The sequence below is a fragment of the Castanea sativa genome, chromosome 1, assembly GCF_040712315.1.
Source record: "Castanea sativa cultivar Marrone di Chiusa Pesio chromosome 1, ASM4071231v1".
Classification (NCBI taxonomy): Eukaryota; Viridiplantae; Streptophyta; class Magnoliopsida; order Fagales; family Fagaceae; genus Castanea; species Castanea sativa.
In genome coordinates, this window is record NC_134013.1 from 32024563 (window position 1) to 32045966 (window position 21404).

General features: G+C 34.2%; 1 protein-coding gene and 1 long non-coding RNA gene across 2 annotated transcripts; both read right to left on the minus strand.

The window, feature by feature from the left end:
• Positions 1-886: 886 nt before the first annotated feature.
• Positions 887-1825, minus strand: LOC142622171 (late embryogenesis abundant protein At1g64065-like). The gene has a single exon (XM_075795603.1). The coding sequence runs from the start codon at positions 1736-1738 to the stop codon at positions 1091-1093; it is 648 nt and encodes a 215-aa protein (XP_075651718.1). The 5' UTR covers positions 1739-1825; the 3' UTR covers positions 887-1090.
• Positions 1826-20143: 18318 nt separating this feature from the next.
• Positions 20144-21053, minus strand: LOC142631760 (uncharacterized). The gene is made up of 2 exons (XR_012843661.1): positions 20417-21053; positions 20144-20333 (listed from the first exon to the last, which is right to left on the minus strand). It is a non-coding gene; the product is annotated as an uncharacterized LOC142631760 (long non-coding RNA).
• Between the last annotated feature and the right edge of the window lie 351 nt (positions 21054-21404).

The following is a 21404-nucleotide window of genomic DNA, read 5'->3' on the forward strand; positions in this document are numbered from 1 at the left end:
CTTCACTGAAGAAGAAGAAGAAGAAGAAACACAAAGACATATGCTCTTCGAAAGACAAGGGTAGGACGGCATAAGTAGTTTCACCAGAAAAATGTAGCAAATGGTGAAGAAGCTCATGTGTGTTATTTTATTTAATTATACAGTTTCCTTTCTTTTTCTTTGCCGGCTGAATTACTTTTTCCCGCCGAAATCTGAAATGTTTCCTAATATTTTCGAAATGACCGTTGCTTCCCAGTATATAGAGTGGAACTAAACGATTTTGTTTCTTTTTCTTCTTTTTTTTATTTCTTTTTTTGAGGTTTTTGGTGTACAAATTCAAAGGAAAGTAAGGAACCGTTCAAACCGTGTGAATTGGTTACAGTTCTAAGAACCATGTTATTGGATCGCGGTTCGAATAGTTTCATGCTTTTTTGGCATAAATTGGTTCTTAAGATTAAAAAAACTATATTTACAAGAGATTCACGGTTAACCAGATCAGACCGTACGGCCTAGTCCGAGTTCGAAAACATGCTATAAATATGATTCACTCTAACGATGATTTTTTATCACTCATTTGATAATTTGGACCTCTCGTGTAGATATATCAATCAGGAAAGTATATATTTCGAAGGAATATGATTTTGTGAATTGGTTACAGTTCTAAGAACCGTGTTATTGGATCGCAGTTCGAATAGTTTTGTGCTTTTTTGGCATAGATTGGTTCTTAGGATTAAAAAAACTATATTTACAAGAGATTCACGGTTAACCAGATCAGACCGTACGGCCCGATCCGAGTTCGAAAACATGCTATAAATATGATTCACTCTAACGATGATTTTTAATCACTCATTTGATAATTTGGACCTCTCGTGTAGATATATCAATCAGGAAAGTATATATTTCGAAGGAATATGATTTATAGCTCCTATCATTTATAAATTATTTATAAAGCTCTGGCGTTTTACACAAGGGAAAAAAGAAAGAAGAAATTTGTACTCTCCTAGTAAATTGTGACAATGCCAGCACTCCCACAAATAATAAATTTATAATAAGAACAACAAATCCAGCAAAACAAGAAAAAGAAAATAGAATTTAACAAAAAGAAACATGTTTACTCGCAACTCATAGATTGGATCGCCTTTGTTGACACTTCAATTGTCATCGTGCAATTCATTTCGGCGGACTTCTTCTTCTTCATCACAAACATCAATTCCACTCTTCCGCTAAGTTTGGCCTGGCTGTTCAGAGTTAATACACCAGCACCTAACTCACTTCCAAGAGTAGCAGTGCTTGACAGGGCATTTGAATTCACATTAACTATGACACTAACTTTTTTGGTCGAACGCAGCCCAGCCTTACCCTTAGGAATAGTGACTTGCCCCACTGTGACACCTTGGTACATGAACGTGGCAATGGTGCTATCAAATTTGTAGGGACCAAAGTTTGTGTTCTTAACTCCAACTTGGGTTGTGAAGCTCAAGTCAAAGGAAGGTGATGCTTGGGTTCCAGTTATGAAGTTCTGGAACGTGACATCAGTGCCCAACCTGACCTTAGGGGTCTTAACACGCATCACAGTGAGTGCAAACACCAAGATGACAATGGTCTGAAACACAGCAAAAGCAGCAATATATATGGCCAACTTGATCCTTTTCTTTCGCTTGAGCTCCTCTGATCTTAAAGTGCCAGACTCTTCATCACTTCTGGACTGCCTAGTTGCTGGTGCCAATGGGTACTCCTGCTGGTTCATTTTCTCTGCCATTTTTCTGCCCTGCAATTTGAAAATACAAATGTTCTTTTCTATTTCTTTGTGCTAGTTCTTTGTGTAAAAGGAGAACGTTAGGATGCTTGGAGTGGTTTATGGAAATGGCAGCAAAGTAGGTGCTATTTATATGTGTCTGATCTCTGATGGGTGATTAATAATTCAACTAGAGCTTCCTGGAAAACCTGACTAAGTTAAAGATATATTTATTCACGAAACGTGGCCAGCGTGAGATTGTTGACTTCTCTAGATGGTCTCTCCCTTCAGGAACAGGATGAATGAATTTGTATTGAAAGCAAAGATTTGTTATGCTTCTAGAGGTATTCGTTGTCCTTGAGATCTCTAATGGGATTTTTGGTGTACAACGAGGGTGGAGCTAGAGAGGGGGGCCATGCCGCTCCTATTTTTTGAAAATTTCCATTAACAGTGGCAAAAAAAAAAGATCCAAAATTTTACAAAAAATTGACTTCCTGCCCCCCTAAGATTTTTTAGGAAATAAATACTAGATTATTATTTCTAAAATTCAACTTCTAAAACTGGTTTACAAAACACTCAGAAAAATTTTGAAAAATTTTCCAAAATAAAAAAAGCATTTGACCCTTCAAAATTAGGACTCTATTCAATGTAAATCAACACTCCTCCAAAATCCAAATACACAAGAAAATCCCTATATACGCTCTCATAGCTGCTGTTTACTAGAATGAAAAAAAAAAAAAAAAAAAAAAGGTGAAACAACACTATCAATTCCTTAAGTTTATCTTGTGAGTGCAATTAGTCTCTTAAATTTTAAATAAGTGCTATTAGGCCCTGAAAGTTTCAAAGATAAGAACTATTAGTCCTTTTATTAACTTCCATTAATGTAAATATCCATGTGGCTAACGGTAGAGTGATGTGCCATCTTTTTAAGTGATGTGGTAATTTTTTACTAAAATATTATAAAACACACTTAACACGTCAGAAGCTCATGAACCTTACCCATTTTCTAACTAGTATTACCCACATCAAGGGTCGTCCTCCCGTTGCACAACCATTGATACCCCACCGTTCATTCTTCCCTCTCCAGCCAACTCTCTCAGTTATTGCTCTTTTCCTCCCCACTCATTGTCCCCTCTCCGACCAATCCTCTCGTCCTCCCCTCTCCGACCATTGATACCCCCGCTCAACCTCCCTCTCAATTGCTGGACCTGGATAGATTATCTCTCGCCCTTTTTGATTTCTCATTCTCTTTTTATTTTTAGGAGAAATATTGTCCAAAGGGCCAAGGGAAAGCTTCAAATAGTGCGAGTGCCAAACCCAGCAAGTAACAAGTCGATTTCAATATAAATGTCAGATTGTTGGGTTATCTGAAAGCTCACCATGGTTTTGTAGATATGTTTATATCTTTTTCATTTCTATCATAATCAGTGAGAAAGTTTGTTTAATCATCGAGTCAAGGAGATGGTGTAAAATGCATTTGGCCACAATTTGAGAATGTAATCTTGATTGTGGTTGTTTTCCTAATAATGGCATCAATCGTGTGTGTTTCGTGAAGGGGAATACAGATAACAATATAAAACAATCTTTCACTTGCAATGCGAAGAGAGGAAAACCCTTGCAATGCTAAGAGGGTTGGCCGGAGAGGGGAGGATGAGTGGTGGGGTATCAGTGGCTATGTGGAGGTAGGACAACCCTTGATTTGGTGTAATACCAATTAGGAAATGGGTCAAGTAACTAAGTTCATGTGTTTTTGACGTGTTAAGTGTGTTTTATAATATTTTAATAAAAAATAACCACATCACTTAAAAAGATGCTACATCACTATTCCGTTAGTCACATGGACAGTTACATTAACAACAGTTAACAAAAGGATTAATAATGCTTATCTTTGAAAGTTGACGGATGCTGTGACTTAAATAATGGTCCCAAGTGCAGGATTGTCGTGAAGTAATAATTTGATAAGTTCAAGGTCAAATTTACAGGAAAAAGGGAATTGATTAGCAAACCATGAGAGAATAAAACTAAAATAATAAAGTTTAATTGAAGAGATTTTTGATGGTTTAGTAAAGGTAATTTAAATTGAGAGAAAATGACAATATTTTAAGGCGTTAAGGATTAGGGATCCACACACAACACATCTATTGGTTGTCTTAACAATATTTATTTTACAACTCAACTAAAATTCATACGAAGGATGATCTTAATCAAATGATTAAACAATAAAAGAACTCAAGAATTAATTGTCTAAGGTAGTTTCATGAAATTGATTGATTTTAGGCAAAACAAAACTAATGAATTAGTTAGCAGGGAATACTAAGCATTTAACGTGCTTGGAGTCTACAATAAATCAAAGAATTATGCAAAACTAAATATTTTTCTAGATGAGCAAAACAATCAAAAACATAAAAGCATAAGTATTAAAACCAATAAATAATTGTTAAGAACATACCAATAAACAGTTGAGTTTCACTCCTTGCCTTAGCAAGGCTTCTAGCAAGCCACAACACAAATAAAACTCTAAAAACTATGAAGAAATTTTAAGAAAACCTAAATTATGTTCTACGGTAGATCCTCCCCTGAATTTTGCCCTAAAGAGTCTTTAAATAGGTTAAGAAATCCTATTACAAGTTAAATTCTCATTTAGGCTTCACTTTACTGACGTTTTTGGCCCATTTAACTTTAGAATTTATACTTTTGGTAAACTACAAAGTTGTATTCCTTTAAGTTAGCTTTCCATTCCAACTTAAATCATCTCGATTGGACATCTGAGCCGAAGGTTATACTCCAAATACTAACTGGTGTACAGGCTGGAATCTTAATCCGAATTGGACTTGAATTTGGTGCAAATTTCCTTTGATTTCTTACTCCAATTGGACTTGAATTTAATTGGGATGGTCTTCTTTGACTTCATCAAGGCCCTTATAAAAGTAAAGTCCATTAGCTTTTTTCTTTGCACAAATTCACTTATTTAATTTCATTATCCTACATAGGACAAATTCATGCATTAAAATTCAATTATTAAGTACAAAATTGATTATTCAACATTATTCCAAAACCAACTATAAAATGCATGAATTAACTCAAAATAAGTATGATAATGTTTTCTAATAATGATATAAATATGCAAAACTAAGCTATTATCAAATGACTAATAACACTCACTTGGAATTTGAGAGACTAATTGTGCTCATAGGGTAAACTTGAAGGACCAATAGTGTAGTTTCGCCAAAAAGAAAAATCTTACACCGCCGCCTCTTGCCGTTTGTAAAGTTTTAGACCCTTTAACACAATATTTTTAACATAATATTAAGCCAAGTTGATTAACAAGTTTGTTAATTGAACCTAGATTAAACAAATATGTGTAAAACAAATATAATATGGAAAATATAAAGAACACAAAGATCCGATGACCCAAGAAAACAAAACCAGTAAAAAAACCTGGGGAGGATTTAACCTAACTATCCTCAAGGTAAAAACAAATCTTCTAAGAAAGAATTGAAGTTTTTACAATAAGACTTAGACCACTAATATCTTATTACTACCTCGTGTACAAAACTTACTACCATGACAAGGACTACTTCTTTCCTTGATCTGCTACAACCATAAGTTCTCTTACTTGTGATTTTGAGACTCCACTCAAAGGTTTCAGATCTTTTTTAAGTTCTTTAAGCAACAACTGAAGTGATTATCAAGTTCTTGATGTGAATCTTGATCTTGATAGCTCTATATGTGTGTATAAAGATAAACATCTCTCAGACCTCACAAAAAATTCATCACACAACTTCACAAAGACAATAGAGAGTTTTTGGGTACAAAACCCTAGATCTACAAAAGAGGCACAATCTTCTCTCTCTGAAAAGCCTTTTAAAAACATACTTAGGGTTTCCTTTATATTCTAGAAGAAGTAGATCTGAAACCCTAATCCTTTTTGGGCTTGAATTGTTGTTGGGCCAAACTTATAATTCTGCAGACCCGTATTTCAATCAGTCAAGCTTGTCTTTCGATCGATCGAACCAGGCACTTTCTGAACTCTTCTTTCTGCAACTTGTACATTCTTGAATCTTGACTTGTATCACCTTGAGCATTGTCTAATAATACCTATAGACTCTAGGATCTATATCTAGACAAGTTTGTGTTCACAATTTGTCAATTGTTCTAAACTTTTAGAACCTAACAATCTCTCCCTTTGGCAACTCATGACAAAACTTACATACAATATAAAATGCTCAAATACAAGAACAACCCAATACAATAAAATGCCCAATTACACATTATTGCCCAAATTACAATTCAACTTAACTACTATCTATCAGTTGCAAAAGTAGACAGCAAATTTGAATAAATTAACTTATAAATTCCTGAAACACTAAACGAATCATAAACGCATGTGTGGAAGATACAAGGAAACCAATATGAAACACAATATAAAAACAAAAGTAAACTAACTCTCCCCCTAAGTTAGATACATCAAAAACTTTTATCGTCTCCCCCTTTCAAAAACAATTTCATCTCCCCCTAAGCAAAACATTTTTAAAAAAATTTCCAAATTTCATATATTTCTCCCATTTTTTTGTCATGTATTGACAAAGATAACCCAATCAAAGAGTAAATAGAAAACATACGCAACAAAGGATAAGAGGAAATAGAGAATCAAGGAAACAACTCACCCTATGAATAGCATAGGTTTTAAAAACATCTTTCTCCCCCTATAAAAATAGGAAAAACAAAACATGTTTTGGGAAAAAATAGTTTTGGGAAAAAGTAAAAACACACAAACCTAACTTTTATAAAAAAATTGAGTTTATACATGAACACAAATATTATCTCTTTCAATAAATGCAAACTTGACACTATGTGACCCATAAACAGATGATGTTTGAACTCAAATCAAGTAGATAAGATATTTGCACAGTATTATCCATCATATCTTTTTTTTTTTTTTTAATTCTCAATTTCCAGTAGTTCACACATCAAAAACATCATATACTAAACTGTACAAAACTCAAAAATTAATCAATCAATTTTTAAATCAAGCTGAGTACCCAATTTAGCAAAGTGTATGCATATTATGTCTGCAAAACTGCAAGATGGATAAATAAAACAAAGCAATGCATGTGAATCCTAAATACAAATGATGCATGAAAAAAACAATTTGGTCAAAAACTTAAAAATTGAAAATTTTCCAGTTTCGACAATCAAGCATCGATCGAACACCAATCAAGCCAACCCGAGAGCAATGGTTAAAAATCAAGGAATTTTTGATCGGTCAAAAATCACATTTGATCGATCGAAATTCTAGAAATTTGAATTTTTTTGAAAAACTACAGAAGTTTATGCAGAAAACACTAATCAATTCAAATAATTTCATGAATGAAATGCATGAGAATGTGTTGAAAAGTTTTTCAAGAACATTTGTTTTCAACCCAGAACTTCAAAAACAAGGTTTTCAATCCTTTTTACCCCAAATTTTCAACCATTGAACATATTTTGTATCAAAATCATAGAATATATAATCTTAAATGGTCAAAACAAATTCACACACAATATCATGTACTAAGTTTAGTAAAGAATAACTTGTGTAGTTTGTGCAACCAGTAATAGCATGAAATACATGTGAGATGATATGTAGATAGTAATCAATCACAATTTCTACATTATTCATTACACAAGTTTGAAAGAGACTCTAACCTAAAGAGTTACATCATATAATTCTCACATCTCCAAGAAAATAAGTTTACAATCATGTAAGTTTCTTTTTATTTTGCCTCATAATGTACACACCAATTTTATTTCATTGTTAAATTGATATTTAAACCAGATAATATACACACCAATTTTATTTATTTGTGTCATCTTTATTATAGTCCAATAATGTACACACCAATTTTATTATTAATCTGAGGCTACACCTTATATTCCTTTTGTGCATGTGCTACACTTTCTCGAGTACAAAATCTTACAATATGCACTAAGGTGTTCATAATTGGCTAGTAAACGATGGTAAGATTAGTTAATTACGCCTTTCTCATTAAGTTCTAGTCCTAACAATCAAAAGCACGTGACTTCAAAATTAAGATCATGTGATCAAAAACTATAAACAACTTCCACACAACATGCTCTACATAGCTAAAACTAGCAAAATGCAGAAAAAATAAACTCATCCAAACTAACAAGGTACACAAATATGTTATGTAAAGATAACATAGTCAGCCTTAACTACATATCCATAATGTGTAATAAAAAAGAAATAAAAATCTTTTTGGTTTCAAAAAATATTTTATGACCAAAACTAAAAGCACATATTATGCTAAATGATTAAAAATGCAAATGCAATGCATGACAGTGCTTAACTAAGCTATAGAGGGTACACAAACAAGAAATATCAATTTCTTAATTAACCCATGAGTACATGTACAAACTAGTACAAAATCATATTTATCTCAAAATAATCATGCACTTAGTTGAGCAATACATACTATTCAAGTTTCTCTACAATCTCAAGTATGTTCTAAATCAAGAAAGAGATATCATAATTCATGTAACCCTCAAGAAAAATAAAACAAGACTCAAAATAAAATATTTTTGTCTTTTTGAAAATTTTCAATTTTTTTGGATTTTTTTTTTAAAACAAAACAACCTAACAAAATAAAACAACCAAAAACTAAAAGAAAACATATCCACAATTAATTGAAAGAATTAAATCAAGGACAAGTAAACAACACTCACCTTAGCAAATCTTTTCTCACCCATATAGCATAAGTCTTTGGCTTTATAGGTGAAAAACCATAAGAACTAGAATGTATTTGACGGATTACACCAATCTTCTGAGAAAGACTAAAATCTTGCAATTTCCTTTCACAAGCCAACAAGCTTAAATTTTTCAAAAGCATATGAAACAATTTATTTGGACTTATGGCAGGAAAAATATCATCACATATCCTAGATTGAAATGCAGAATGTTTAAATTTTTATTTATGACAATTAGGACGAATGTGATCGGAGACACCACAAAAGTGACAAACAGGATCAACTTAAGGAACAACAGTATTCCTAACAGCAAATCTAGTCTCAAATTTTGGTTTTTGCCTCAACAAAGAACAATTTGGTCTAATATGATCAACAATACCACAAAGGTGACATGTAGGCACAAAAAAAAATTTTTTTTATTCTTTTGCACACTAGCAATAGGTTTAAACCCCTTGTAAAGTTTTAGACCCCTTAACTCAAAGTTTTAAGGGATCTGACAAACAGGAACAACTTTGATATGATTAACAAGTTTGTGTTAATCAACTTTGATATGCTATGATACCACTTATAAAGTTTTAGACCCCTTAACACAATATGTTTAACCTAATATTAAAGCCAAGTTAATTAACAAGTTTGTTAATTGAACCTAGGTTAAACCAATATATGTAAAACAAATATAATGCGGAAAATATAAAGAACACAAAGATCTGATGACCCAGGAAAATTAAACCGATAAAAAACTTGAGGAGGATTTAACCTAGCTATCCTCAAGGTAAAAACAGATTCACTAAGAAAGAATTGAAGTTTTTACAATAAAACTTAGACTACTAACATCCTATTGCTACCTCATATATAAAACTTACTACCACGACCACGTGATAGCTCCAAGTCCTCGGACTACTTCTTTTCTTGATCTGCTGCAACCACAAGTTCTCCTACATGTGATTTTGAGATTCCACTCAAAGGTTTCAGATCTTCTTTAAGTTCTTTAAGCAGCAACTGAAGCGATCATCAAGTTCTTGATGTGAATCTTGATCTTAATAGTTCTATGTGTGTGTATGAAGGTAAACATCTCTCAAATCTCACAAAAGATTCATCACACAACTTAACAAAGACTCTAGAAAGTTTTTGGGTACAAAACCCTAGATCTACAAAAGAGGCACACTCATTTCTCTCTGAAAAGCCTTTTAAAAACTTGTTTAAGGTTTCCTTTATATACTAGAAGAAGTAGATTTGAAACCCTAATCCTTTTTGGGCTTGAACTACTGTTGGGCCAAACTTAAAATTCTGCAAACCCATATTTCGATCGATCGAGTCTGTTTTTCGATCGATCAAACCAGGCAGTTTCTGAACTCTTCTTTCTGTAGCTTATACATTCTTGAATCATGACTTGTATCACCTTGAGCATTGTTTAAAAATACATATAGACTCTAAAATCTATATCTAGACAAATTTGTGTTCACGATTTGCTAATTGTTCTAAACTTTTAGAACCTAACATCATTAGCTCAATTGTGCCCTTGGTCCTTGCCGTCCGATGAGCTCCAGTCAATACTTGGAAATCTGCAAATGAGGATGCAAATCTAGCCTCCATTGTGCTCCTTTGGTATCTCTTCTATGTGTTTGTGTTATATGTTTTACTTTTACACTCTAGTGTTTTCCAACATCTTCTTTTCTTTGATTAAATACATCTGATTGTTTGCGGCTTGCTTGCACTAGTAACTTAGGTTATATTATTTTATTTTATATTAAATTATTCTATTTTATTTATATAATATTAAAAGTCTTATGATACAATATGTGTATCATAATTTTTATTACAACTCTAAATTTATCGATTGTGACTACGTACTACTGTACTAGGGAAAATATAGTTAGTTCATGTGAAAGTAATGTTACGTCAATTATTGTTAATTATTTCATCAAGCTTTGGCAAACATTCTAGTGGTAGAAAATTTTTAGTTATATTTTAGAATAGTTTACCGTAAAGATATTGATACCATACACTATAATCTTTAAAAACAAATTAAAAAATAATTATGTTTTCAAAGAAAGTATTAATAATAATTTATGAGAAAATTTTAATACCATGAAAGACTGTTATTCAAAATTAATTATTAATGATTTGGAACTATGAAAGAATGTAGGTTACAACTTTACATAGTTAAGGGTTAGAAAAGAGAATTTTATTATAATTAGTTTGGCACCCCTAATAAAAATTTCTGACTCCACCACTGTGTACAATGAAATTAGCATTAACCATTTGTATGATTATATAGCACCATTAAGGTTTAGCAACCGCAGTTGCTGAGGATCCCACGTGTTGGACATTTTTTTTTTTCTATTTACTTATCATTAGTAAATTTATTCATATGCTTGGGCTTATAGTTGATGCTTATCAATCTAATAGTGTGATCCAAGCCAAAACTGGTGATTTTTTAGATTACCACTGTAAATAAGGTGTCCAGCTAACTTCTTAACTAGTCTATTAGATGCTTCATTTCGGAAGGTATCGATCAGCTAGTATTGATTGAGAATTGAGATAGACCTTCGTTCTTGTCACAATTGCAGTTTTTACAGGAAGGGATATCTCATAGAGCGGTTGTATGCATTCACTCATGTGAGCTAGCGGCAGCATACACACTATTCATAATATAGTTATTATTTTTCAAAAACAACCCGTTACCATTCCTGAATTTGAAGCAGAAGTGCACTTAATTATCTGAGTAAAGGATATAACTCTTACACACACTTGTATTTTTTTTTACTAAAATCATGACTAAAGAGTTATTCTAGCTTTTTATAAACCCGCGTGTGTTTTACATGTTGAAACCCACCAGGGAATATAATATTATTGTACTTTCGGAGTATTATATAATTTTTCAATTATGAGGAATTGTTATACTGAATTTTATTGTTATGATAATTATAGGGTGACAGTTGTAATGATAAGATTTTAGGATGCATGTTTACTACTCTCACATTTAAGCTGACCATCCTCATGGTAAAGCTAAGGTCAAGCTCTGTTATTCTAAGTGTGCGCTCCTCGCGCGAGCTAAGTTTGGCCTTGATCAGTTAAATTTATATCATATCATAATTTAGCGTGAGTAAAATCTCAAAAATGGGTTAGCACTTTCTAAACACAAACTCTTTGAGTCGAGTGGCAAGTAGAACAAAAACCCATTTAAACCATGGATAGCCAAAATCTGGTCAACCTAAGCTTTAAAAAATAATAATAATAAAATAAACAAAACTACTCAATCCATCCACCCATGAAAAACCAACACAAAGTGCTTGTGTTGGTTTAATCAAGTGGGATAAATCGGATTGCACTAAGCTTAAAAGAGTTTCTCTGACGCTAAGGAAGCTGGCTTCCACAAAACTTCCCTTAGGCTGTAGAATTGTCGTACCTTTCTGTTAAGGATTTTTAGTTCCTCAAATAACACGATTATCTGTAGGGTTTGTGGGGTATTTCTTTTTGGGATCGTGGGAAACACAGAGAGTTCTTACTGCCTTGTTTTGTTTTGGTAGTGTAGCTCAATTCTTGTTAGGTAATGGAGAGTTTGACAAAGCATTAGAGTACTCTTTCCCTAAATGACCGTGAACGGGGTAGGGTACATCTGCATTAAGGAGAAAAGCAGTTCAGATTTTGTCATTGCTGCAAAGTTTTTGACAAAGCGTGCCTTAAACATGGAAGCAATTATGAAGACCTTCAGTTCGATATGGAAGTTAGTCAATGATTTTAAAGTTCGTAATGTGGGGGATCACATTATTTTCTTTATTTTTTATAATGATCAGGAAGTGCAACGATATGATAAGCAGTGGCGGCTCCAGGAAATTTGTTCAGGGTGTTCCTTAGGAAGTATAAATTACACAATCTTATTTCTTTTTAGCCTTTAGGTAATTAGATTTGATGCAATGTTATTAATTTCATTCCGTTCCAGTTACAATGGCCAGAAAATACTGTGTCGGTAAGCAAACCAGAACAGTAACCCACCCTATTCAACTTCGTAAAAATTTCGGGTCATTCCAGTCTATTTTGAGCGTTTCGAGGTGTTTCGGTAAATAGTGGCGGTTCTAGAAATATTTTTCAAGGTGATCCTTAAAGAAGCATAAATTACACAATATAGTACACATCACACAATTTAATTTTCTTTGCACAATATAAAGACTAAAAATATGCATCATCCACCCGACTCAACCCACTGCAAAACTACTTAATATGTTTTTTTTTTGTGTCTTTTATAATGTGTATTCACTTACTTTTAAGGGACCATAGACCACTACCCCAATTCCATGTCATGACCCCATCCACCCCACACTAAGAGACAAGAACCGATCAGCAATTTCAACACAATTACATATTTTTATATTTACATACATTTACACAAAAAGACAAAAGCTAAGCAATTTATATTGTCAAAAATAAGTCTAAGTCAAAAGACTCACAACACAAGTCAGACAAGAGAATGAAAGCCGATAAGCCACGTACCTAGCTGGAAGTAACTGAGATCACCTTTTGCTTTTATAGAGTATAGTTTTAAAACCATACACGTGTGGTCCTCTAGGATTAGAACAAATAATAAAGTATTTTTGGCCTTAGAAATCCGTGAAGCACTAGAAGGCTTTAGAAAACAACTCAAAGAAAAGAAAAAATAAGTTTCCTACTCCTAATACTTTCTCAGAACACAGATTTGAGACAAGAAATTGTCAAGCTCGTAAGTTACATTCCTAAAAATTCAAAAAAAAAATTAGGGGGGGCCGTGGCCCCCTTGGGCCATAACTCCGCCATTGTGAGTATAAGAGAGAGAGAGAGAGAGAGAGAGAGAGAGAGAGAGAGAGAGAGAGAGAGAGAGAGAGGGAAAAGGAAAGAGAACTGAAATACCTTGATGTTGCCTGAGATCAGGGGCGGCGCCGCCGCAACACGTTGAAGGCTAAGGTTTTTCTTCCCCGATCTCACTTTTGTCATCGCCAATCTCGCAATCTCTAATTTGGGCCAAGTCAATCTCCGATCTCGCCGTCGCAAAGTTGCTCTGGGTGTTTAGTGTTGTTGTTGCTGCCTTGTTGAGTCGCTGCTGCTGCTGAGAAGTGAGGACGTGAGGCTCTTATTAGGTTAGGAATTGTTTTAGTTTAAAATATGATTGGGTAATGGGTATACGTATTAAGTTTATAAAATTATTATTATTATATTTGTTGAGAATTCGTGGTTTGATGGGCTATTGCACCAATCAGTCTTATACCGATCAGTTTTTTCTTTTTCTTTTTCTTTTTCTTTTTTTGTTGAGAATCTATGGGTTTCTATTTTCAGCATATTAGGCTTTTTTTCCTGGTGGGCTTGCCTGTTACAAATTTTTTTTTTTTTTTTTTCCAGATTTTAGTTCAATTTTTTTTTTTTTTTTTTTTGGCTTGAAAATAGAACAAATAAAATTTTTTTTTTATTTGAAGGTGTTCCTAATTTTGATTGAGGGTGTTCCTAATTTTTTTTAAAGGTAAACAAATGAAAATTTTTAATTATTATATATAATTTTTTTTATTTCTCAGGTCAGGGTACGTGGTGCCGCCACTGATGATAAGAGCATGCCAGTTCATGACTTGGTTTTTGATTATGTGTCTTTGTGGGTTCAAGTACACAATATTCCTATTCGGTATCTGAACAGGGAGGTTGCGGAAGAGCTATGTGATTCCATTAGTGAAGTTGATAAATCCACAACTTCATCTGATGTAGAACAAGGAAGTTTTCTTAGGGTCTGAGTTAAAGTTGACATATCGCAACCACTAAGCAGGGGGAGGAGGTTTGCTTTGGAGGATGATTCAGAGGGATGGGTGACTTTCAAATATGAACACTTGCCTAATATGTGTTATTGGTGTGGGTGTTTAAATCACTTTGACAAGGACTGTGATTTATGGACTGAAAGTGAAGGTACATAACACAAGATGATCAAGCCTACGGGCCGTGGATTAGAGCTTCTTCTTCCCCGAGTATTAGAAATTCGGTGGTGGTGGTTCCAGGGTACTACGAAGCCAGAAAAAGAAAGCTCATGAAGGAAAACAGCCAAGGGGTTGCGGGGAAATTAGCGGAGGAAAGAGCAGCTCCGGCGACGGAGAATTCAAAGGATCAGAATGAGGGTATTAATGAAGACATAAATGTTGTGGTTACAGGGTGAAAAAAATTTTAAAATCCCGAGATTTTAGCTAGCGATTACAAAACTTAAGACGTGTGCTGAAGAAACTATTTCGGAAAAACTAGCTGGCAAGAGAGTGATTCGGGGAGATGTGATTGAAGCGGAGAGTTCTAAAATTGAGTGTGAATTGATTAGCATTGATAAAAGAGAGAGAAATTTCCACAATGAGGAATTTAATCCTAATATGGTATGTGATCCTCCTGGTCCTGATAAGGAAGGCATTTAAAGATCTTCCTCTATCACAAAACTCCTTGGTCTCTGATATTTTGCAAAGTCAAGTGAGGTACTTTAACCTCACGCCCCCCAAAAGGTTTTGGGGAATATTTTAATAACCAATGAGGTGAGTACAAAAACTGAAAAACAAAAGAAAGCTACGTGGGAGAGGGTAATAAGAGAAGAAACAACAGCAGCAGGGGTTGTAATAGACGATATTCAAAAAAACAAAAAGGTATTATGAGGATGAGAGGCTCTATGACTTTATCAGCAAACGAAGATTAGTTTCTGATGGGAGAAAGGGACGCTCCTTAGCTTTGGAGGAGGCTGATAGATCAAGGGCTCGGTGACATAATCCGGGCACAAGATCTTTCAATCGTGTTTTCGGCCAAGATATGGTTGGAAAAAGCAAGGCCAGAAGAACTTCGTGCACGTTACAAGTTTGGTGGAATGATTGAAGTTTCCAGGGAAGGCGGAGGAGGGGGAGAGGTGGTTTTTTGGAAAGTGGATTGTGACATTTCTTTTTGACACTTTTTCTCCAAACCATATTGATTCGATTGTTAACAAAGGCAAGGAGGACGAATGGTGGTTCACTGGATTTTATTATGAGCCTGATACAAATAATCATCATGTGTCGTGGAGAAAACTGAGAGAACAAAGGACAAGACATTCTAGTCCGTAGATTTGCGCAAGGGACTTTAACAAAATTGTTCGATCTAATGAGAAGCAAGGGGGAAAGGCAAGATCAGAGAGGCAGATGCAAGAATTTCGTGATGAATGTGGGTTCAAGGACTTGGGATACATTGGGGGTAAGTTCACATGGTGCAATGGTCACAGAGAATGCTTCACAGTGTGGGAGAGGCTTGATAGAGCAGTTGCAACAATGGACTGGCTATCAAAATTCCCAACAACTAAGGTAGTTCACTTGGAGTGTGGATCATCAGACCATAAACAAATAATAATTATGCCTTAGGGTATTCCTAGAAAAGTGAAAAAACCATGGAGATTTGAATATATGTGGATGGAGGATGAGGGGTGTAGAGAAGTAGTTGAATCGGCTTGGGTACAAACTGGTCATGGTCGACCAATGGAGGTGGTGGAAGGCAAGATAAAATTCTATTAATCAAAATTGAGCTAGTGAAGTCGGATGGAATTTGGAAATGTATTGAGAAATTGAAAGAAAAAAAGGAGCAATTAAGGATAGCTGAGGAGCGTGCCATTAGGGGTGGGACCATGGATCAGGTTTTCAGATTGAAAAGGGAGATAAATGGCTTGCTAATTAAGGAAGAAAATATATGGAAGCAACGCACTAGAACTCTTTGGCTGCATGAGGGTGATCAAAATACTTAATTCTTCTACTAAAGCATCTCACCGATTCAAGAGGAATAAAATTGAGGCATTGGAAAATTCAAGTGGCAGCATATGCTCGAATGAAGAGGAAATAGCTAAGATTTTGATCAACTTCTATCAAAATTTGTTTACCTCTGAAAATCCAGGAAGAATAGATGAAGCCTTGGAATCAACCCCACAGGTTGTCACAAAGGAGATGAATCAGATGTTGTCTGGTGAATTCACAAGAGCAGGAGTTGAAGAGGTTTTGAAGCAAATGGATCCCTTGAAGGCCCTGGGACCCGACAGGTTGCCACCAATTTTTTTCTAGCATTTCTGGCCATGTGTTGGAGATGAAGTAGCAGGAGCAATGTTAAATTGCTTGAATTCAAGTTCTTTTCCATCCTCAATAAACCACAGTTCTATAACTCTCATTCCCAAAACAAAAAATCCTACAAAGGTTCCTGAATATAGACCTATAGCTTTGTGTAGCATCATCTACAAGATTGTTTCTAAAGTTGCAACAAATAGGTTGAAGAAAATTCTGCCCCAACTGATTTCTTTAACCCAAAGTGCTTTTCAGTCTAATAAATCTATCTCGGACAATATCCTGGTAGCCTTTGAGACCTTGCACCACAAGAAAAATCAGAAGTAAAAAAAAGCAGAATTTATGGCTCTTGATCTTGACATGAGCAAAGCGTATGATAGGGTGGAGTGGAAATTTTTTATGAAAATAAGGGAGAAGATGGGCTTTTGTGAGAAGTGGATATCCCTAATTTTTGAATGTATCAATTCAATGTCATACTCCATACTAGTTAATGGGGAGCCAAAAGGGGACATTAAACCATCTCGAGAGATCAGACAAGGGGATCCTCTATCTCCATATCTTTTTTTGCTTTGTTTTGAAGGCCTCAATAGGATGCTTTAGAAGGCAGCAAAAGACAACAAAATCATAGGCTTCTCTCTTTGTAAGAATGGCCCTCGCATTTCTCATTTATTTTTTGCTGATGATAGCTTATTGTTTTATCATGCAAACTTGGATGAATTGAATACTATTCAGGGAATGTTGTCATTGTACGAAAAAGCTTCAGGGCAACAATTAAATTAAGAAAAGACTACCTTATTTTTTAGTAAGTGTGTTTCAGATGATCAAAAGGAGGAAATACAAAATCTATTGCAGGATTTTGGAAGTAAAAGAATATGAAAAATACTTGGGTTTACCAGCAGTAGTGGGGGGAAAAAAGAAAGCAAGCCTAAACTACAACAAGGAGTGAGTTTGGAATAAGTTGCAAGGTTGGAAGGAAAAGCTATTGTCCCAAGCAAGTAGAGAAATTTTACTAAAATCTGTGGTGCAAGCTACCCCAACTTTTGCGATGAGTTGCTTCAAACTCCCTATTGATCTTTGCCATGAGATAGATATGTTAATCTAGAAATTTCGCCAGGGGCAACGGGATGAATAGAGGAAAATTCATTGGAAGAGCTGGGAATTATTGTGTTAACCAAAAAATGCAGGAGGTATGTGCTTCAAGGATTTGGAAAATTTTAATAAGGTGATGCTAACAAAACAAGTGTGGAGACTTGTTTATACACTACAACAAAATGTATTTTTAGTGAGGAAAAAATTCGTCACTAAAAGTCTAGTTTTTCGTCACTAAGAACCTTTAGCGACGAAATCGAACTTTTAGTGACGAAACTCATTTCGTCGCTGAAACCCCGTCGCTAAAAGTCCTAGCGACGAAAATTTTTGTCACTAAAAGTCTGATTTGTTTTAAAAAGAAAAAACTTTTAGCGACGAAAATATTTCGTCGCTAAATGTTTTCCTCGCTAAAAACACTATGCAGTGACGAAAATATTTCGTCACTAAAAACACTTCAGTTTATTAAATTGATATTTAGTGACGAATAATTTCGTCACTAAAACTATTTTCGGGTACATATAGCGACGAAAAAATTCGTCACTAAAACTATTTTTAAGAAAATCCACGCACATATAGTGACGAAAATTTTCGTCACTAAAACCATTTCTTAAAAAATTTTGCTACATTTAGTGACGAAATATTTCGTCACTAAAACAATTTTTTGTTGCAATATTTGTGACGAAAAAATTCGTCGCTAAAACTTATTTCCTGTTTTTATTTTTTTCATAGCTTTGATATTAACCTGTAACCTGTCATTACATTATTAAAACCTCAAATTTGAACAACACATTTATAAAAAATGATCTATACATTCCACAAGTAAAAAATAAAAGAAGCATCCAATTCAAACAACTTCCATACAATAAAAGTTTGCAATACATACAATAACTCAAGATGTTTTATAACAATACAAAAAGTGTAGCATAATCATGCGTTTGAACTAATGAAAGATGTCCTCATATGTCTTCAAGTAATGCCAAAAGTAAATCTCCTAAAAGCCACCAATAAGAAATCTGCACAAATATAAAAACAATACTACATTAAAATCTTAAAGTAAAAACATTAACTATGTTATAAGAAACATTTCTAACAATGCATTAAGAGTAGCCACACCAATGAATTAAAATCACAACTCCTAATTTATAAGTTGTAGAAAGCAAATATAGATTTTCAAATGTAATATAAAGTACTAACCAATAAGTGTTTTAACTTGAAGATGAACCACCCCCATAGGTAAGAGCATCATCATAACCCTTGCTCCTCAAAAAGTTAAGAATATTCTGTTGGACCTCTTCTTGCTTAGCACGTGCCTCTTGCTCCTTAGCTCGTGCCTCTTGCTCCCTAGCTCGCTCCCTAACTCGCTCCTCTTGGTCCCTAACTCGCTCATCTTGGTCCCTAGCTCTTGCCTCTTTGAGCTCAATTATCTCATTTTCTAGCCGTTGGATATACTCCACCGAGGAATTAGATGAAGCGGTGGTTACTAGAGAAGAAGAAGGTCTCATGCCAAGTCCTTTTACAATACCAGACTTCTTCTTAAAAACCAAGTTTGAAATCTCCTCTTGTGTAAGGGGAATTGCATTAGGATCTTGACAATGATCCTCTTGCACTTTAAGAATAGTTTCCTATCATTTAAAAGAGAGAAAGAAACAAACAATCACAACATTAATACTACATATGTTATAGCTTTACAAACATGATAGAAATGGAATGATAGGGATGGAATGCTACACATACATATGTCACTTCATCCTCATGGTGTATCCACATATTCGTATTTGGATTGAAATGAACATCTTTGAAAATTTTTGCCAATTCAGGAACTTGACCGCTATTATTATTTGTCTGATTAATTAACATTCGAGAGTTAGATAGATATAGTTAATTAATCACAACATGTAATATATCGAGGTTTAAGGAAATGAAAAAAACATTCACCTCCTCATCAACCCTAACAGCAAGTGCCTTTGTCCCGCATCTATGTTTGCCTGAAGTTTTCTTCCTATTTTCAGAGTTCTTTCTTGATTTTTCCTAATACAAAACATTCAAGATACTTATTAAATCATGAATAAAACAATATACATTTACTTCATCTAAGTATTAAGTTAATCATTTGACAACATAATATAGTAAACATTGGATAATAAAAATATACGCATAAATAATTTACCAGCCAATCCTTATTAGTCCATTTCCCATCAATGAGTCCAGCCCACTGCTCAAGTGTGGCATTCTTTGGCAGGTGGCTTCTTGCATAGTCAGCACCATGAGATTCTACAAGCTTTTTATAAGTTTGATGCAACTTGTTGGAGTTGCAACTCAATAATCTTCCACATTTTGTATTTAATGCTTTTGTTACCAAGTTGGAATCTTCGTATAGCTCAAACTGATCCTGTAAAATGAAGTGTATATGTATTATAAAAATATTATTATATAAATTTAATATGCTTAATGAAAACAAAGACAAGTTAGACGTTATCAATGTAAATTTACCGCTATATTTTGAAGCGCCACATCTCTAGTAGCAACATCAACACTTTTCCAATTTTTCACATTGTAATTAGACAAATTACTTCGCACTTGTACGCCAATTTGATTGACAAGCTTGCACGCATTCTTCCCAACACGAGCATCGTACTCTGCAGCTATACATACTGGCAGCTTACCACTTTTTTCAACAAGTGCCCGTACTGCTATACCTCGTGTTGTTCCACGGGTATTTCTGCTAGCCAATCCTATTTAAACATTATCAATGTTAAATTAAGTGAAGTATAATCTTAATAGTAAATTAAGTGAAGTATAATCTCTATGTAATTACCAGTCGTGCTAGTTAATGCATCGGTAGCCTGTGCCTCTGCACTAGAAGAACTTTGGGCAAGAGGATTTGCCTTAGGAGGTGTTTCCGTAGATTGAACCGTAGATTGGACCACCGGAATAGATGTCTCACCTCGCGAGCGTGTAAGCCGTCCCGGTGCCATCTGTAACTAACAAACATACATTTAATGAAACAACAAAGTCATTACAAATAATGGAACAAAATTATTATCATCTATTGTACCCTATGGAACATCTATTGTACCTTATGGGTTATAGAATTAGATGACTCATCATCATTGTCATCGTCACCAATAGTTGGTACATAATCATCATCTACCATAACACTAGCTCTACTTCTTTTCCCTTTTGCACAATTGGACTGAGCAGAATCCTTTAGAGAAGTTGAGATGTGCTTCAATCCCAAAGCATCAATTCTCTCTTGGTTTTGCCTCATTCTATCCAATCTTGTCATCTCATACCTTGGTATATTATGAGCGTATTTGGCCTTTTTGGGCATTTTTTGAAACTATGTATTGACATGAAAGATAAGCACAATTGCTACTAACTTAACATTATAGTCTACACCATTATCCATATCAAGCAATTCACAAGTGCAAAATTTGAATACAATTGCTACTAACTCAACACAATAAATGATTACATCAATATCCATATCAAGTTCAAGATAAGTACAGATCACATCAATATTCATATCAAGTTTAAGATAAGTACAAAACATCTCAATAACAATTACTACTAACTTTACATATCATAGTCTATACCATTATCCATATCAAGCAATTCACAAGTGCTAAGTTTGAACACAATTGCTAAAACCTCAACACAAAAAATGGCCACATCAATATCCATATCAAGTTCAAGATAAGTACAAAACTTTAAAAAAATTGTTACTTAGACAAACATAAAACTTTAAGACAAACACACAACATTTAAGACAATTATTATGAACTCTACATATCATAATCTAT